Source organism: Protopterus annectens, chromosome 9.part0 (assembly GCF_019279795.1).
Source record: "Protopterus annectens isolate FY-2018-M chromosome 9.part0, PAN1.0, whole genome shotgun sequence".
Taxonomy (NCBI): Eukaryota; Metazoa; Chordata; order Ceratodontiformes; family Protopteridae; genus Protopterus; species Protopterus annectens.
The window spans coordinates 332,501,425-332,520,833 of NC_056743.1; the positions used below are offsets into that span (position 1 = coordinate 332,501,425).

At 44.5% G+C, this 19,409-nt stretch overlaps 1 protein-coding gene across 1 annotated transcript in view; it reads left to right on the forward strand.

The window, feature by feature from the left end:
- The window catches only part of LOC122811222 (V-type proton ATPase subunit B, brain isoform), a 1,846,974-nt gene that overhangs the window by 924,345 nt on the left and 903,220 nt on the right, over positions 1-19,409 (forward strand). Inside the window, exons 8-9 of the mRNA XM_044082914.1 lie at positions 688-711; positions 2,426-2,467. Coding sequence (XP_043938849.1) covers positions 688-711; positions 2,426-2,467 — 66 coding nt within the window. The remainder of the gene's footprint in view (positions 1-687; positions 712-2,425; positions 2,468-19,409) is intronic.

A 19,409-nucleotide genomic window follows, 5' to 3' on the forward strand; every position in this document is an offset into this window, starting at 1 on the left:
TGCTAACGGAATCTTGCAAAAAAGATCTTGGTTGGTGGCTAGACTCCACTCATGTGACGTTACGTCGACCCTTTGCACTTCCCCAACCATTAGCCACAGTGACCATGGATGCTTCCCAGATTGGGGGAGGGGTCATTATCTGGGAAAGACGGTCCAAGGCACTTGGCAGGATCACGAGACCCATTTGCACATCAGTGTCCTAGAAATGAGAGCAGTGCTTTTAGTGTTGCAAGCATTCCAGGAATCTCTTCTACTGGGGACTATTGCAATACAGACCTGTCAGTTGTATGGTAACTGAACAAGGAGGAACCAGATCTTTTCCCCCTTTGTCGAGAGGCCCTGAGAGTATGGTACAGGGCAATCTCCTCTTGATGCTTTCTGATAGCAACTCACATCCCGGGGAAATTTAACATGATTGCAGACACTCAGCAGAGAGATTCTGATGCCTCACAAGGGGTCCCTAAAACAGGAAGTGGCAGAAAAGATTTTCAGCAAATGGGGCCATCTTTGCTGCGACCTTTTTTGCCACATTCATGAACACCAAATGCAGCAGCTACTTTGCTCTTATCCCCCCTCTGGGGGAGTCACCAAGGGATGCTGTTTTCTACGATTGGCGTTTGGGTCTCCTGTGCGCCTTTCCTCCCTTTCCATTCCATTCATAGGTAAGTACTAGGCTATCTGCCCGAGGGCTTCTATAAGCCTAGCCAGAATGTGTTGGCTGTCGCCACCCCCTTAGATTAGCTTCCTGTGCCTCTGTCCAGCAGAGCCACTGCAGTGATCCCTGGGGTAAATTTTCTGTTTCCCATCCACTCGTCAAGGTTTCTCTTGATGAGTTAGTGAGGGGCTCTGCCTAATGTAGATTGGAATCCTGTTCTAAAGCATGGGGAGTTTCTGGGACAGCAATCTATCCCTCCAGCAAGTCCTGTTTATCGTTGTGGTGAGGTTGAGATCCCTAGAGCATGTGGCTCTCGGATTTGCTTTTTTTTAGGTGGAGCATGTCCATCAATTCTGGGTTGGACATGGCCTTGTATGTCAGGCAGACATCACCTCTGAATAAGCGGTGTGCAACAGAGTACAGCTGGAGTTTCTTCAGTTGGGCTGCATAGGGCATTTGTTTGAGGCCAGTAATCCTCTTGGTGAGGTACTTCTGTGGTCTTTCCAGCTGTTGCAGGTGTCTTGTAAGGTACATCCCAAATGGGGTGTTGTACTCTATGATGAGTCTGATGAGTAGAGGGACACAGTAACCTCTTTTGTTGTAGATGCGAACCCTTTTGTGATTAGGTAAGCCACATTGAAGGACTTTCTTAACCACCTTGGCAATTTGATTATCCAAGGGAGAGATTACTATCTACTTGGGTCCTCAGATCCCTTATAACATTTTCTATATTTAGGGGACTACCACGTATGTGGTAGTTCACGGGTACTTTGTTTTTTCCAAAGGGGATGACTATGCACTTTTTGGCATTTATCTTGAGGCCATGATTTTGACACCAGGTATCCGTCTCCATGAGACTCTTCTGGGGGATGTCTGTATCAGCTGGAGAGTCAGTTATGGCCCCCAGTTTTTAGTTGTCTGCGAACTTGGTCAGCCATAGTCCTCTTATGCTTGCCTGTACCTCTGAGAAGCATGTACTGAACAGGAGTAGTTCCAGGACTGAGCCCTGGGAGACACCATTTGTAACCGATTTAGAGTTGGACCTAGAGCCTGCAACTTTCACCATGTGGGTTCTATCCTTGAGCCAATTGGCAACCCATCTCGTGACGTAGGGTTTTATGTTCAAGCTGGTGAGCTTGTCTATAATACCAGAATGGGGAATGGTGTTGAAAGCCTTTGCGAGGTCTAGGTAGGCCGCGTGGATCTCCTTTCCCTCGTCTAAAGCCTTGGTAACTCTCGAAGTCCACCAGGTTTAGGAGGTATGATCTGCCCTTAAAGCCAAACTGGGTAGGGTCCAATGTTTGGAGGTTCCCAATGTCTCTGTTAATGAGTTCCATGATGATGTGCTCCATAGCCTTGCAGAGTCGGGCTTCTAGGACGATAGTTCCCGGGGTCCGCTGCGGCTCCATCTTTCTGGTGCGGGATTACTATTGCTGTGCACCACTCTGAGTATGTAGCCTGTAGAGAGGCTGAGTTTGAACAGTGTGTTTAGGTGAGGGGGTTAGTTCATTTTGGAGCTCATGTAAGACACAGCCTGGTCCGGTCCCATTGAAGCTGTGTTTTTGGCTTTGGATAGGGCTGTTTTAACCTGTGTGTCAGTGATTGTTGGTGCTCTACATTCTTCTGTTATGGTTATGGGCCCTTTAGGGTGTGAGAGGGGGTGAGGTTTGCACTAAATCTGTCTGCCAGAATGTTGGCAATATCAGTCGGATCAGTGTATTTTGTGCCATTCTGCACTAACTCGGAGCAGATCTGAGAGATTCCACTTAGGTTCTTGACATAGCTAAAGAATGCTTTGCGGTTATTTTTGGAGTCCTTGGCAATTTTTCTTTCGAAGCTAGCCTTGGATGATTTTATGAGGGATCGTAGTTTCTTGCTGATACTGATCAGGGATGTCTTTCCTTCTTGGGATTTTGCTCTCTTTTGTACTAGTTTCCTCCTTCTGTTGTATTGCTTGTTTATGGCAGGGGTCCATCAGACTGGCTTCCTTTTCTTGGAGGAGTGAGTCTTAGTTTTCCTTGGGATAACACGATCCATGCATTCTTGCAGGTGCACAGAGTGCCATTGTAAGGGATTCAGCAGCTTGAACAGCGTTGTCCTTTAGCATGGGTGCTGTGAACCTCTCCACCTCGGTCTTAAGTAATGTGAAGTTTGCTTTTAAAATGTTTTTCACAGTGGTTTCCTTCATTGGGGGTGAGGGCAGAATGTGGATATCCAGAGTGGATTAGTCTATGGTCTGACCTAACCAGCAAGGGGTTGACCTCTGGTGTGGAACACCAGTCGCCCATGTTGGTGAAGACCAGGTCCAGTATGTTGTCACCTCTGGAGGGGGTGTTGACCAGTTGATCCAGGGCGTTCGAGTTTATGAATTCTAGGAAGCGTTGGGCAAGGGAGTTAGTACTTGAGTAGTTCTCCCAGTTAATGTTTGGGTAATTGAAATCACCCAATATTAGGGCGTTTGGTAAGACCTTCATATTTTCCAGTGGGGGCCCTTGGTCATGGTGGGTGATCTGTAGCAAACTACAATATGAACTGCAGTTTTGCCCGTTGTTAGTTGCGCATGGATGATCTCTGAGGCATCGTGCTGCACCACTAACTTGGAGGTGTGGGTATCCTTTACGAATATGGATACATCCCCACCTTTTGTGTTTCGGTCCGGGTTCTGTGGCCGAAAAGTATGGTATGAGTTATAGCCTGGTAGTTTTGGGGTGCTCTCAGGAGCCTTAAACCAGGTTTCTGTTACTGCACAGATGTCGATGCTCTCCATATTGAGGAGTGCCTCGAGTGCATGCATTTTGAGGTTTAGACTTCTGGCATTTAGTAGCATTACCCTCAGTTTTTGGTTACTTGTGCTATTTACAATGGTGGGCTTGCCTTTTGAGCCTTGCCTAAAAAGGCACTATGGGGGCGGCAAAAGGCTTTTCCAGTATTCGAAAGCCTAAGGGTAACAGGTGCAAGCCAATCTCTTGCGAAGCAACGTGACTTGTCGAGCATGTCATCTCAGGAGGACAGTTACTGGATCCCCTTTGAATGACACCAGAAACTTAGCCAGTTGTTGAAATTGATAATTTTCTCTTTATACTTTGACATCATTCTTGGTGAGAGCAGGATGCTAATCAGGGTCATACCGGCCTGGGCTACTTTATCAGAGAGCTCTTATTTATTATTTGTTTGCAGTTTCTTTTGAAGGAGCCCATTTTCAATGGAGTCTTGGGGAGAAAAGCTCCAGAAAAATACAGGTACATAGTACAGAAAAAAAAAAGTATAAATCCGTAGTATACATTTCAAATAAATGTTACATAGTTCAGAAAAAGTACAAATCCATATAACACATTTCAAGTAAATGTTACCTAATACAGAAATAAAAAGATTTTCATTTGCAAAATGACATCAGGTCAGGTTAATTTAGTAAGTAGTATTTTTTTTTTTTTTTTTGGCAATTACAGTAAGGTAACTTTTTAGTTATTGGTCGAATACATCACACGGGTTTAGGAGGCAGTGATGGGCAGCAAATAAGTTTGGAAAGTTAGGAAGAAAGTGTGGTCAGAATTAGGTTGGATGGGAGCAAGACCATTTCCATTGTGAAGTAAGGTGCGAGTGCAGTAAGGTTTCAAACAAGGAGAGACTGGTGGTGCGAATGGGAGAAGAGAGAGAGTTCCAGAGGCGTGCAAGAGCGAAGGACATCAGGTGATTTCCAGCTGGATGTTTGGGTTTATGTGATTTAATTAGGTTTTGGGAATTGGATCTTAGGAATCTATTTGGCTTGTGCATTTCAAAGGTATTTGCTAGGGAGGGGCAGAGAGATGGGTTATGAATGAGTTTGTGTGCTTGGATAAGCTGTGTACATGTGAGGAAGTTTGGTAATTCTACCAACGTAGCAAAGAGATGGGTTATGAATGAGTTTGTGTGCTTGGTTAAGCTGTGTATATGTGAGGAAGTTTGGCAATTCTACCAACTTAGATGGTGAAGGGAATTACAGTGCTGGGAAGAGGCTCTATGACCTGCTGCAAATTTAGATATTTTGTTATAACAAGATGAGAGTTTTATTTTGAGGGAAGATTGCAGGCTGGTTAAGAAAGATGCACCATATAAAAGGGATGGGATGAGGTATGTATTAGCTAATGTAATCCTGGTGGTGGGAGAGATGAAGCGACTGTGACAGTAAAGCATACCTAATTTTGTATGAGTTTTTTTTATCTGCTTGTAGATGCTTGTCAAATTTTAGTTGATCGTTCATAATTCCTAGTAGTTTTGTGTCGGACTTAGTTCTAGGGGGGTATTATTTTTGCTGGTAATTACGAAGGATTGTTTGTCTAGGGAAGAGGTTTTGGAGGCATTGAATAGCATAAGTTTTGTTTTGGTTGCATTAAGGGCTAGGTGGTTGCCTAGCATCCACTGTTCAGTGGAAGAGAAGGCAGCTTGTGTCATATTAAGAGTTGTGCTGGAAGGGGAGGAACAGATTATAGTAGAATCATCGGCGTATTGGATAAGACTGGAGTTAGGAATGGCTTGGAAGAAATAATTTATGAATATGTTGAATAGTAGTGGGCCTAGAATGGAACCTTGGGGGACGCCTGTGGATGTGTTGAGAAAGGGGGAGGTAGCTTTTCATGTAGTCCAGGGAGGTACGGCTCAGGTCATTCACACCAACATGGACAATGACAGAGTCATATTTGTACTTGTTCTGGAGTGACCTGAGTGCTTGTGTTACATGGTGGACCTTTGCGCCCGACAGGCTGCTAACTGTAACCTACTTGTCCAGCCTAGTTAGTGGGACATCAGTGTGCCTGACTATAGTCTCCTATCACTAGTGTGTTGGGTATGTTATTTTGCCTTAAGGGCTGTGATTGCATGGCACACTGATTATGTGAAGTATGTGTTTCATAGTTTGTGATGGGGTGTGGTGGTTGCTTGGATGTCTGCTTTGGAGGTCTGTGCTGCTTTTGCAGATTTTTGTTTAGAGCCTCTGAGTATGTTTTCGTGTATTTGTGTGTTATTTGCCGGTGTTTGTTTAATAGGTCTGTGGCTTCATCTCCAGGAGTTGCCTTGGATTCTGGTCCCAATTCCAGATCTCCTGACTTGTGAGACTGGTGGTGTGTTGCAAGTATTTCCCTTCTCCTCTTGACTGTCAGTTCCAGTCTTGGGTTGAGAGAGCTTTGCCTCCAGTTTGGCTGTATAATTGCATCTGTCGCATATATTAGTGTTTGGTGGTAGGAGGAGAGGGTTGTCTGTGTACATGAGGTAGTTGTAACCCAAAGTTCTTCAGAAAACCAGTTACATGGGAAGGAACGTGATCCTCATCGCCCCACAATGGCCTCATCAAATCTGTTTCTTCTGCCTGTGGCTTCATCTCCAGGAGTTGCCTTGGATTCTGGTCCCAATTCCAGATCTCCTGACTCGTGCATCAGGGACACTCCACCTCTCCCTTCAAACTCTCAAATTGACAGCTTGGCTGCTCTGATTTCATCCATAGCCAGGCTCCCTTTCTCCTTCAGTAAACATTTCCTGATTTCATCTCATAAGGCTTAAACGAGGAAGATGTATAGAAGCAAATGGAAAAGATTTTCTTTATGGGCTTCAAATAATCACATTGATCCCTTTTCTGCCCCAGTAGCTTCCTTGCTAAAATTCTTAGCAAAACTACTCAATGAAGGCCCAGCTGCAGCTACTATTCGACTTCACTTAGCAGCTAAATCTAATTTCCATTTAGGTGAATCAGGCCTCAATGTAATATCCCACAGACTATGCAAAGCCTTTCTTAAAGGTACTTTTCTTTATTAAGACCACCTATTAAAGACCCTCCAGCACCATGGGACCTGAATTTTGTCTTATCCCATTTGATTTTTCCCTCATTTTGAGCCAGGATCATCCTGCGAATATTTTTCCCTAACAATGAGAATAAGGCAGAATATATGCTGCACCAACTATGGATGTACTTAGACAATTACACTTCTTACATAGGACAAAGGACTCAGACCCAGCTATTTGTATCCTTTTCAGATTCAAAGAAAGGTGCTCCAGTTTCTAAAGTTGAACTTTCAAAATGGCTCTCAGATTGTATAAACTTCATTTATAAATCTCAAAACAAAGATTTGTCCCATAAAGTAAAAGGTCATTCTACAAGAGCCATTGCAACCTCTTCGCCTTTCAGGCTAAATTGTGTATGGATACCATTTGTGCTGCTACAACATGGGCAAGGCCACATATCTTTATCACTCATTACAAAGTCGATTTGGCCTCCAGGAACAGGGCCTCCTTTGGATCCACAGTTCGAAGAATATTTTCCCTTGAGACACCCAAGAAAGATGGTGCTAGGGATGCTGTCCAAACCTTAGTAAGAATGAGGGAGAGATAGGACAACATCACATAAAGAAGTTAAGTACTTACCATAACGTTCCATGTGTTCATAGGTGTGTACTAGGCAAATGGCCCTGTGGCCTTTACAAGCCTAGCCCATAGATGTGCCCTGGCATTGTGCTGCCCGTCAGTAGTTTCCATGCCTCTATCAAGTAGAGCCACTGGAGTGATCCCAGGTGTGAACTTTCTATTACCCATCCAGTCATCAAGATTTCACTACATGTATGGGAAGTCTATTCCAGAGCACAGGAAGTCTATTCCAGAGCATGGGTAGTCTCTGGGTTATGAATCTTGTCCCTCCAGCATGTTCTGTTGATTGTGGTAATGAGGTTGAGGTCTCTGGAGCATGTGATGTGGAGGGATTGGGATTTCTTTAGATGTAGCTTTTCTAATATAGCTGGATCAGACATGGCTTTGTAAGTCGAGCAGAGATTGCCTCTCAGTAGATATGAGATGGAGAATATCTGGAGTTTTTTGAGTCTGTCCATGTAGGACATGTGTTTAAGGCCTAGGATCCTTTTTGTGAGGTACTTTTGTGGCCTCTCCAACTGTTGCAGGTGTCTAGGGTGGTACATTCCAAATGGGGCATTCTACTTTGATTGGTTTAATGAGGGAAGAATAGAGAGAAATTATCACTTTCTTCCTGCATGCAAAACCCTTGGTAATGAGATGTGCCACATAGAAGGACTTTCTGACCACAGTGCCAGTGTGGTGGTCGAAGGAGAGGTTGCTGTCAACCTATGTCCCCAGATCTCTTAACGCCTTCAGTGTTCAGTGGGCTACCATCGATGTGCTGATTGGGAACTGAGTTTTTCCCAAAGGGGATGATGCATTTTTTGGCATTAAACTTAAGGCCATGGTTTTGACACCTCAGTGAGGCCTTTCTGTAGGATGTCTGCATCACTTGGGGAACTAATAATGGTTCCCAGCTTGTAGTTATCTGCGAATTTGGTCAGCCAGAGTCCCTCCGTGTTGGCCTGGACTTCTGAGAAGTAGATGCCAAACAGGAAGAGGACCCAGGACCGATCCCTGTGGGACTCCAGTTGTGACTGGTCAGCAGTCTGACTTGGAGTCAGCTACTTTCAAACTGTAGGTTCCATCTGTGAGTCAGTTTGCAACCCACCTAATGATTTAGGGGTTGATGCCTAGTTTGCTGAGTATCACTAATTCCTGAGTGAGGAAAGGTATCAAAGGCCTTGGCCACATCGAGGTAGGCTGTATGAACTGCCTTGCCTTCATCCACTGCTCTGGTGACTAAAGAAGTCAACCAAGTTGAGCTGGTGTGATCCACCTTTCACAAAACCAAATAGGCTTGGGATCTAGAGTTTGGATATTCCCCATATCCTTGTTAGGTCCATGATGATGCGCTCCATATTCTTGTATATCAGACTCGTCAGGCTAATGGGGCGATAATTTCCAGGGTCTGTAGTCGCTCCTCCTTTATGAAGAGGGATGACTGTAGCAGTGCTCCATTCAGTAGGGTCAAAACTTTGAGTTGAGGCTGTGAGTCAACAGAGCACACAGATGTGGTGCCAGTTCACTTTGTAGTTCAAGTAGAACACAGCCAGGGATATTGCTGGGTCCCATGGAAGCTGTATTCTTGGCCTTAGACAATGTGGCTTTAACCTGTGCTGCAGTAATATTGGGTGCCTGGCATTCTTCCGGTATTGAGATTGGTCTTTTGGTGGTGGTGGTGGGGGCGGGGGGGGAGGGGGGGTAAAGTTGGCACTGAATCTGTCAGCCAGTATGCTGGCAATATCTGTTGGTTTAGTATAGGAGGTACCATTGTGCAGTAACTCAGAGCAAATCTTGGTATTGCCATGGAGATCTTTGATATAACTATAGAAGGCTTTGTGGTTTTTAGTGTCTGCCGCAAATGTCCTTCATGGATGCATCTGCAGTCATAACAAATGGGTTGTCCTGTCGTCAGGCAGCCTTTCGGTCGGCCGGATTCCAAAGTCCGGGTCCGGCTTCGGCTGATGTCGCGCTTCACCCGACGTAATCTCTGCTGGTCTTCGGGTATAAAGGCATCAGCCGACGCCATTTTCCTCAGTCTTTCTTGCCGCGTGGCGCCCGAAGCAGAAGCTGTTCGCAAGTGCCGGTCGGTCAGATCCAGAGATTACTACTACCGAATACTACTTCGAAGACTTCTAAAAAGCTAAGTACCCCGCTGGGGACTCTTTCTTGCCTCAGCCGATGTCAGAAAAAGTCAATAACTGTTTAACTTGTGGGAAACAAATACCTCATAAAGATTTCCACTCTTACTGTTTGCCTTGCTTAGGCCCAGACCACGACGTAGCAGCCTGCTCGGCCTGTGCTTCCTTCAACCGACGAACGCTTAGGCGTCGGTCGGAGTTTGCTGAACAGTTTTTCGGCTCAGATTTTGCGTACATTATGCCGCCGGATCCTGCGACTACCCAAATTGTTAAAAACGCAAAGAAAAAGACCGACACTCGCGGTCCGCGGTTTCGGCCGAAACCACGGTTAAGCAAGCCGCGAGTGTCTCGGTTTCAGCCGAAACCGAGAAAACTGGTCAAACTTCAGCCGAATCCATGACTACTACTGAGGCTCCTGCTACCTTACCTGAATCAGCCTCAGAAATTTTGCCTACAACTGTGGTTCCTACTGATCTATCAGACACCATCCCCTTGGATATCTCTACCCCAGCACGTGGTGCTGCTAGGCCTCCTGCAGCCATGTCTATTAAGGCCTTTGCCAGGGCTAAAGCAGCCAAATCAGCTAAATCAGTGCTTGTTAAACCACCCTCACTCAGGCCCACTTCTAGTTCACAAATGCTTACTCTGGCAGAAGATTTAATATCCTTAATTAGGGGATCCCAATCTCACCCAGACAGGGCCTCTCAGCCACCAGAAAAGAGACCTAGAGCAAAGCCCCCCGAGCCTGTGTCCTCTGATGATTCTGCGGATGACTCAGACATTACAGACCAGCCAGAGGCTCCTTTTTCCAATTATGAAGATTCAGATGCCGAAGAATCCATTCCAGCTGCCTCTCCACCAGAGGAATTCTCCTTTGGGGAAACCTTACATGCCATGAGAGAACAATTCCAATGGCAGGGAGAAGATTTCTCAGATTCAAGAAAAAGGCTTAGGACTTTTCTGCACTTACCACAACATAGGCCCTTAGCTATACCTCCTGTCCTACCTGTTGTGGACGATGCATTTAATGATGTCTGCACTGCACCTGATTCTTTACCTCCCAGCCCCTGCCAAACCAGATAGATTTTACAGGGTGCCAGACACTCATCACCACCTATACAAGGCCCCACTTGCAGACCCCAAACTATATCCCAGGGGCCTAAGGCAGTAGCCTCGACCACAGCAAAACCCTATTCCCTCTGAAAGGGAATCCAGGTCCTTAGAGAGATGGGGAAAAAGTCTACACCTCTGCTACTCTCTCAGCTAGAGCTTTAAACTGTCAGTTTCACATGATCCAATACCAAGAGTTTATGCTTGATCAGTTAATTAAAAAGCTGTCCTCTGATGAATCTTTAGATAAGAAATATGTATTAGAAATGGTGAATAACATCCAACAGGTTAGTAACCATTCTTTGAAATGTGGCTATGATGCACTGGAGGCTTCATTTAGATCAGCCATGACTGGCACAGTGATAAGAAGGCATGCATGGTTGAAAGAACAGGTCTTGCCGGATCATGTTAAAGCTAAGCTATTGGATGCTCCTATGGATAAGGCCAGTCTATTTGGGGAACCTGCCCAGCAGGTAATGAAGAAAATGGAAGAGAAGGCAAAATCTGTACAAACAGTTAAAGATTTCCTACAGGTTCAGCCCCAAGGTTTAGCAGGAACTGGCCTGCCAAAAATTGGTCCTTTCCTGACTCCACAAGATCCCAAAGGGGCAGGAACAGACGCTCTAGGGGCAGAAATCAATCCAGAGGAGGTGCCTACAGAGGACGACAGTGGCAAGGCAATAACCGAGGCACAGACACAACCACTGCCACTACAACAGGACAATCTCAGTGACTTGGCTCTATCTCTGCCTACCAGGGAGCAAATAGCAGCACCATTAGGCGGAAAGTTAGCCTTATTCTCGAAAAATTTGCACTATATTACAAAAGACAAGTGGATTTTGCAAACCATAGACCAAGGCTACCGGTTCCACTTCCACACTTTACCAGTAAAAAGAGGAATGCCAAACCTGCCCCCAAATCAAAACATAGAAGCCCTGCACCAGATAGCGGAATTAATAAAGATGAGAGCTGTGGAAAGGGTGCCAATAACAGAACAGGGCAAAGGATTCTACTCCAGACTATTCCTAGTACCAAGAAAAGAAAAAAACTGGAGACCTATTCTCGACCTGTCCATCTTAAACACATGCATCATTGTCCCAAAATTCAAAATGCTGACCCTACAGCAACTTCTTCCCATGCTGGGCAAGGAGTGTTGGCTGGTAACTCTAGATCTCAAGGAGGCATACCTGCACGTCCCCATTCGACCAAATTGCAGAAGATACCTCAGATTTCTTGCAGGATCAGAGCATTATCAATTCTCAGCATTGCCCTTTGGCTTATCTACTGCCCAGAGTATTCACAAAATGCCTGGCATCAGTAATCGCCACTGCAGAGTACAGGGAATTCAAATTTATCCATACCTGGACGACTGCCTGTTACAAGCGGACAACAAAAGCAAGCTGACAACAGATTTACAAAGGGTCATTTACTTGCTACAAGCCCTGGGATACACAGTCAATTTTCAAAAGTCAAGGCTGATCCCATCCCAGACAAGAACATTCTTGGGCGAATTGGACACAGTAAAACAGATGGCATTCCTAACTGCAGAAAAACAAAAGAACTCCTCTTTACTTCTTAGCATTAACAAAGCAGAACAAACTAACAGCAAGAAAAGTTCTGCAGGCCTTGGGCTTCATGGCATCATGCATAATCTTGGTCCCACATGCCAGACTGCATATGAGAAAGTTACAGTGGTACCTAAAGAATTTATGGTCTCAACACAGGCACAGCTTAGAAACAGAAATACCACTAATCCCATGCTTAAAACAGGAGTTCCTCTGGTGGGCTCAGGCATGCCAGTCAAACCCAGGCTTACCCTTCCACAACTTTCGAGCAAACCAAACCATCACAACGGATGCCTCAGACCTAGGATGGGGGGCACACATGCTGGACAAATGCGTACGAGGACTGTGGACTCAGGACCAGCTGCACCTGCACATAAACCAAAAAGAAATGCTGGCAGTAAAACTGGCAATCCTAAAATTCAGACCATTCCTCAAAGAAGGCCATTTGATGATAAGGACAGACAACACCACAGTCATGTGGTACATCAACAAACAGGGAGGCACTCATTCTTACCCCTATGCAGAATGACTTTGGACCTTTGGAATCTGGCTCTCAGCTACAACATCCAGTTACAGGCAATATTTGTACCGGGTGCTCACCCTAGCAGACATTTTAAGCAGAACAACCTCGGATGCTCACGAATGGATGCTACACCCCGACATCTTCAAGGCCATCACAAAGAAATGGGGAATGCCACAGATAGATCTATTCGCTTCCCCACAAAATCACCAGCTCAAAAAATTCTGCACAAGGACATTCCACCCACTTGCATGGAAGGTGGACTCTCTATCCTTCAGCTGGAAAGGCCTGACAGCATATGCATTCCCACCTCTTCCCTTGATGCACAAGGTACTACTGAAAATCAGAGGAACGTCCAAGGATAATCCTGATAGCTCCGAATTGGCCAAGACAACACTGGTACCCATTGCTGAGGAGCATGTCTCGGGAGAAAATGTGGTCAATACCCCTGATGCCTCTGATGTTAACTCAGAACAACTACAACATCATACATCCAAACCTAAAAACCTTGCAACTGACTGCCTGGAACATCACATAGCAGTAACTAACCCAGACCTCTCACAAAGGGTTAAAGACATTATCCTTGAAGCCCGCAGACCTTCAACAAGAAGGAACTATGCAGGAAAATGGAAAAGGTTCGTCATTTGGAGTACTGAAAGAGGAAAAGATGTGTCGAACATAGATATTGCTAACATTCTGGAGTACTTGGCAGAGCTTCTACATACAGGCCTGTCCTATTCCTCCATCAAGATACATGCATCAGCTATTTCAGCAGAATACAGCTTTGATCCTCCTGTCTTTTCACATCCTCTACTCAGGCAGTTTCTCAGAGGGATCAAGAATGTAAAACCTCCTAGGAAACCACCATTACTAGCATGGGACTTGAATTTTGTACTAGAAAAGTTGACACTACCTCCGTTTGAACCAGCAGCAACAGCAGATCTACAACACCTATCATGGAAAACTGCTTTCCTGCTGGCTATTACTTCAGCAAGGAGGGTTTCGGAACTACAGGCCTTAATGGCAGTGCAACCCTTCCTAATCTTCCATCAAGATAGGGTATCCATGAGAACTAATCCTACATTTATGCCTAAGGTGGTATCCAGAGTGTCTTTAAGCCAGGCAATCCACCTACCTACCTTCTTTCCCAATCCACAAAACAGAGGTGAAAGAATAATGCATACCTTGGATGTACATAGACAGTTACGCTAGTTGCTTCCTCTAGTGGAAGTAAGAATGATCTGGTCTGGAACATTGAAAATTAATTCCAGAAGCGGTGGGCAGTGCATTGGTTCATGAGTAGTTTTCTCAGCTGATGGAAGAGTAGTTGAAGTCGCCTAGTATGAGAGTGTTGGGTTGGATCTTAATAGCTTCTAGGGTGCTTAGGAATGTGGAGTGAGTTTCTTGGGACATGGTTGAGGACCTATAGCAGCCTACAACCTGAATTGCCGTCTTACCCAGGTTGTACCTGGAGTATCTCAGATGTGTTTTGCTGGGTACTAGTCTGGAGGTGTGCGTATCCTCTATGAATATGGAGACACCACCACCTTTGGAGCTTCGGTCCATGTTCTGGGGCTGAAAGGTGTGGAATGAGTTATAGCCTGGTAGCACAGGGGTGCTTTCTGCTGCTTTAAAACAGGTGTCCGTTACAGCACAAATGTCAATGTTCTCCATTTTGAGGAGAGCTTTGAGCAAGTGCATCTTGAGATTTGGACTTCTAGCATTGAGCAGCATGACCCTCAGATTGCATTGATTTACTGTTGCCCATCTCTTTCTTGCATCCCACCCTCCTTCCCCCAGCCCTTTGCTCCTGGAAGACCAAGTTGATAAAATTAGCTGTTTGCAGTCTCTGACCTTCTTGATTGCTCTATACGGTATTAAGCGACTCTTATTTAATATTCTATTTATATCTGCAAACAGGATCTGGGGAGCTCTCCTAATGCATGATGGGGATAGGGTGTAGCTGCAAGCTTATGGAAGACCTCGAGCTTGTGTATATAGGCAGAGTCGGATCCGAGGATCGGATCCAAACCCAACCTAGTAAGAATGAAGGCAAGATGGACAACACACATGGAACGTTGTGGTGAGTACATAATTTCTTTTTATAGTAATATCCGACGTTTCTTGCCAGAAACTGCTGATTTTTAGGGAAAAAACTTATTATTGAATACTGAGAATATGACTGAGAAAAATGTACTACTTTTGAGACATTTTAACTGAAGTGTAAGGATTAAATGATAGTAAAGTGTTTTTATGTACTTCATTTGGTGTCTGAGTGTTATGGTGTTTGTGCACACTTTGTGACAACTTACCTTCATTATGTTATTGCTTCAGATTTTTTGCTAGAAAGTGATATATTTAAGAATTAAGTGCATTTCAGGGTTAGAAGTATCTTTTGGGTTTGCTGCTTGTACACACTTTGCGACAACTTACTTTCACTTCTTGTTTTCTCTGTGCACTTTCTGTAAAGGGGCTTTGATTTCCGATGGTGTTTTTGTGAACTGCTTCTACTTTTGCTTCTGAATTTTGAGGGACTTTGTTGGGAAATATACGTATATGTGTGCTGCTTGTTGACATTTGTCTCCCAGATGACCTTCTGAACAACTTTCTAGCAGTGCTTAATGGCAGTCAGGGTTTTCCTTGGCTACAGCATGGATTCTTAACACTGGTCCTGCTGTGTTTTTTCTTTTAAAAAAAAAAAAAAGTTCTTGCCTACACCACGGGCTCAGGCAGTGCCTCACTCAACTAGTAGGCGAGACTCTAGTACCATTTTTGTTACTCAGATCATTCACTCGTTTCTTCTGGTTTCTGTGGTTTAATTCCTTCAGCCACCTTGTTCCAATGTATAGTCATGTCTTCTGTGGCTGTTGGTGTCCAGTCTGGGTATGGAAGAACCATTTTCTTTGGATTTGGGAGTTTCTCTGGAATGTTCTTATCAGAGGGGCCAGGAAAGGAACCTTTTTCCTGCGACCAGGAAAGGAGCCTTTAGTCCCATCTTTCAGTCATTCTCCTTCCTAGGATATCTCCAGAAGAAAAAGAAACAACAGGTAAAACATTGCTCATTTGAAGATATTGTTTTCATTCGTAAGAATGATTTTCTTACCTCAGCCAGTAGTTTATTACAGGTTTTCTATCACAGAGCAGAAGTTATTTTTTATTTATTTATTTATATCTGATAGTGTCCGACTGGGCCAGAAGACCATTTTCAGTGGAGACCCGTGGAGAAAAGCTCTAAGGAAGATTACATAATTACAAATATGTACATATGACAATTGCAATGGGAGTTCAAACACAAGTTCTTTGACATTTATCTAAAAGCATCTAACAATGGTAGTACAATAAGTGTATACTATTCAAACATACAATATATATATATATATATATATATATATATATATATATATATATATATATATATATATGGGTCTACTTCTATTCGCTGACAGCCCATTTCACTGAAACCCATTTGGTCAACAGCTCATTTCATTGACAAACATTCTAGGTGGGGGGCTGTGCCCCCCACACCCCCCCAACTATATATAACAACTCCACAGTCTACTTCATTTCACCTAACTTCCAATTCACTGACTCCCATTTGACTGAGACCAAATGACTGAATTTATTTCACTGACACTTCATTTCACTGACAGTTCATTTGACTGACAAGTATTAGCAAGAAAATGGAATATGCCCCCTTCCCCACTGTAGTGCGAGCCTGGAGTTAGAATATATAGTTGGGGGGGGGCACAGCCCCCCACTTACTTTTCTTTTACTAAGCAATATTATATCAAAACGTAACAATATCATATGAAATGTGCCCCCCACACCCCCCCCAACTATATATTCTAACTCCAGGGTCGCACTACAGTGGGGAAGGGGGCATATTCCATTTTCTTGCTAATAATACTTGTCAGTCAAATGAACTGTCAGTGAAATGAAGTGTCAGTCAAATGAAATTTCAGTGAAATGGGGTCAGTGAAATGAAAGTCAGTGAATTGGAAGTTAGGTGAAATGAAGTAGACATATATATATATATATATATATATATATATATATATATATATATATGTGTGTATCTTTTTCAGGATAAAAATATCACAAACTGAAGCCAAGAAGGCCAAGACATATTGCCAATGGGTGGTGGCGAGAAGGACGTTGGACAGTAAGGGGTTAAATGAATTAGCCTGGTGGAGAACATGAGCGAAGCCTATGTTTGGTGAAATATTTCTTTAGGGACTGTTTAAATGAATGTGTATTATTGATGGACAGAATATGCTAAGGTCGAGAATGCCAGTGTTTGGCAATGATATGTGAGTATAAGGAGATGCCATGAGAGTTTTGGGTTTTGTTAACCTTCAATACTTTATCAGTAGACCCAAGAGATTTTAGGTTAGTATAGGGTTGTATAAGGTCAGATGGAGCTGGGCAGTTGTCAGGTTTGTATAAGACTGTATGGGCAGTTAGCGGAGTCAGAGTAAGCAGGTGAGGGAGCTCTAACAGTTCAGCTGGAGAAGGGAAGTGCAGTGGTGAGATCTTTGAGACTGATTAGTGGCAAATCTGGCTATTTCATTACAGCAAGATACAATGCTATTCAGTTCAGATTTGTGAAGATAGGTAAGCATTTGTGAACAGTAAAGCAGGGAAGATGAGAGATGAGTTCTTGCTGTTGCGAGTCTGGCATGGTCAGTAAGGTACGATTTAGCCCTATAAAAAGAACCCAGTTTGACATGAACCTTTTTAATTGTTAGCACAAGGTTTTTGTCAAACTCTAGTCCACTATCAATTGTGACGCCAAGAAGTTTTCTATGTTCAATGGGTTCTATTCTTGTGCCATTGGAGGAGGAAATAAAGGTAAGTGGTCAGTTGTTAAGGTATTCAATAAAACCAAGCTTATGGTTTTCTATGGGTTAAGTATAAGTTGATGGGCTGTTAGTAGTTTTCAATAGTGTGGAGGGCTGCCTGAGTTTTTTCTTGGAGTTCCATGATAGAGGGGCCAGAGCAGATTAGGGAAACATCAGCATATATTGTATGATTGAGGCTGGATTTGCTGAGGAGTTTAGGTCGTTGGTCAAAATTGTGAATAAAAGTGGGCCATACCAGAAGACTAACTAGTTTAATATAATATATTCCTGAAGAAAATATGTCTGAGGATTCTGTTATAGCTAAAGAAAAAGCCTGATCTGATGTCAGTCTTCATTCTTGACTGGTGGGTCTTGGTTCCAACCCTCGGAATGACTCTTGCCTTTATAACAAGCTCACACTAGCCAGAAACTCTCAAGCCAAGGTTACCCACAATGCCTCTCTTCCCTTCCCCTCAGATCTCGTTTGCTGAGTAGAATTAGATTAGTCAGCCATGCTCTCAGCTAAGTGCTAACTTTTTATCTGAAGTTGTTAATCTTCTTCCTATTCATCAGTGATGGGTTCGGTTCCGAGCTCTCAGAACCGAGTCAGTCTTGTACCAAACTTGCGTGCACCAAAAACTCTTGAGCTAAGCTGCTACCCACAATGCCCTTCACTCAGATACCGCAGATCTCATTTGCCGCGCAGCCATATAGCAGCGTTTCACCGAGCTCTCCGGCTAAGTTTTATATTTTTTCAAAATTTATAAGTACTTGTGAGTTTTTTCTGTCAGTTTGCTATATTTCTTCTCTAATTACTCACCCAGCTGTACCCACAGATATTTCTTTTCGTACCATTGTTGGTATTGACCCTTTTACCTTTGTGGTATTCCCAGTAGCATTGTTGGTATTTCCCACTATATTTTTCTCTCTACACTTTCTTCTACTTTAGCGTATGTGTGTGTGTGTGTTCCTGTTATGTCGGAAAAGAAAGGGACTACGTGGTTTAAACACTGCTCTTCTTGCAGTGGTAAACTCCCGAATAGTCATTTCCATGAAGACTGTGTATTGTTTGGGGGTTCCGCATTTATTGGCGAAACCTCCATGTGATATTTGTGCCAGCTTCAGTCAGCGGATGCTGAATGAAAGACGAAACAAATTGATTCTTAAGGGCTTGCTTCCTTCGCCTTTTATGGAGGCTATTTCTGCATTGGAGGTCTCATCCCCTCCTTCTGTGGACAAGAAACGTCCTCATTCAGACCCCTCTTCACCGGCCGGTGAAAGGGGCAAAAGCCATAAGCACAGGCCCCACAAGACTTCTTCAGAGCACCATATCACCTCCTTGGTTCCGACCACCTCGGCTCTGAGTTTGGCTCCAGTGCTTCATACCGAGGTCACCTTGTCTGTGCCTGTTCTGGCTCCGACGACTACGGTGCACACTACAACCTCAGTTCCAACCATTTTGCCTGTCTCTACCTTGGCACCGATGTCCCCCATCTCCGTTCAGTAGTCTGTTCCGACTACAGCTTTGGAGCCATTATTGACCTCCACCCCAGCAGTGACCTCTGCTCCAAGCCCGTTCTCAGCTCCGATTATTCCCCTACTGCTGGGTTCCAAACTGGAATCATCGGTGCCGTTCTTCAATACATCATGGACCCAGTACTCTGTCTGCGGATCCTTTTGCCAGACAAGCCTTCAGCCCCATTTTGGACCAGCCTGATTCCCCCTCAAGGGCATCGGTAAGGTCCAGCAAGAGCCTTTCAGAATTGGATGTGTTGCGCCTCTTTGACCAGCTGTGACCGCCAGGGGAATTACAAATTTTCCTAGACCCCATTCCACTCCAGGCTTTGGGTCTTTTACACCAGCACCCCCTACGTACTCTTCCCTTGGATCCCTCTGTTCCGAGGCTCAAATTTCCGGCATCTGCAAGAGGACCCCTTACGTTGGCACCGACAGCTACCGTGTCTGAGGCTCCGAGGCCCCTTTGGTCTGTTACATCGGAACTCGCCCTTCCTCAATCTCCTGCTTGGGGGGTGGAACCCTCTGTTCCGGTTGTGTTGCCAGTTCAATCTTCGGGTCCGAGGGTGACGCCCGCCCTGGTTTTGCTTGAGGCTCCATCCCTGGGAGCAGACCGCATGGAGCGGGGTGTGACTCCAGTTCCGAAATTGTCTTCAGTTCCGGGATCCCATTCCTCTTCAGGCGGGCCTG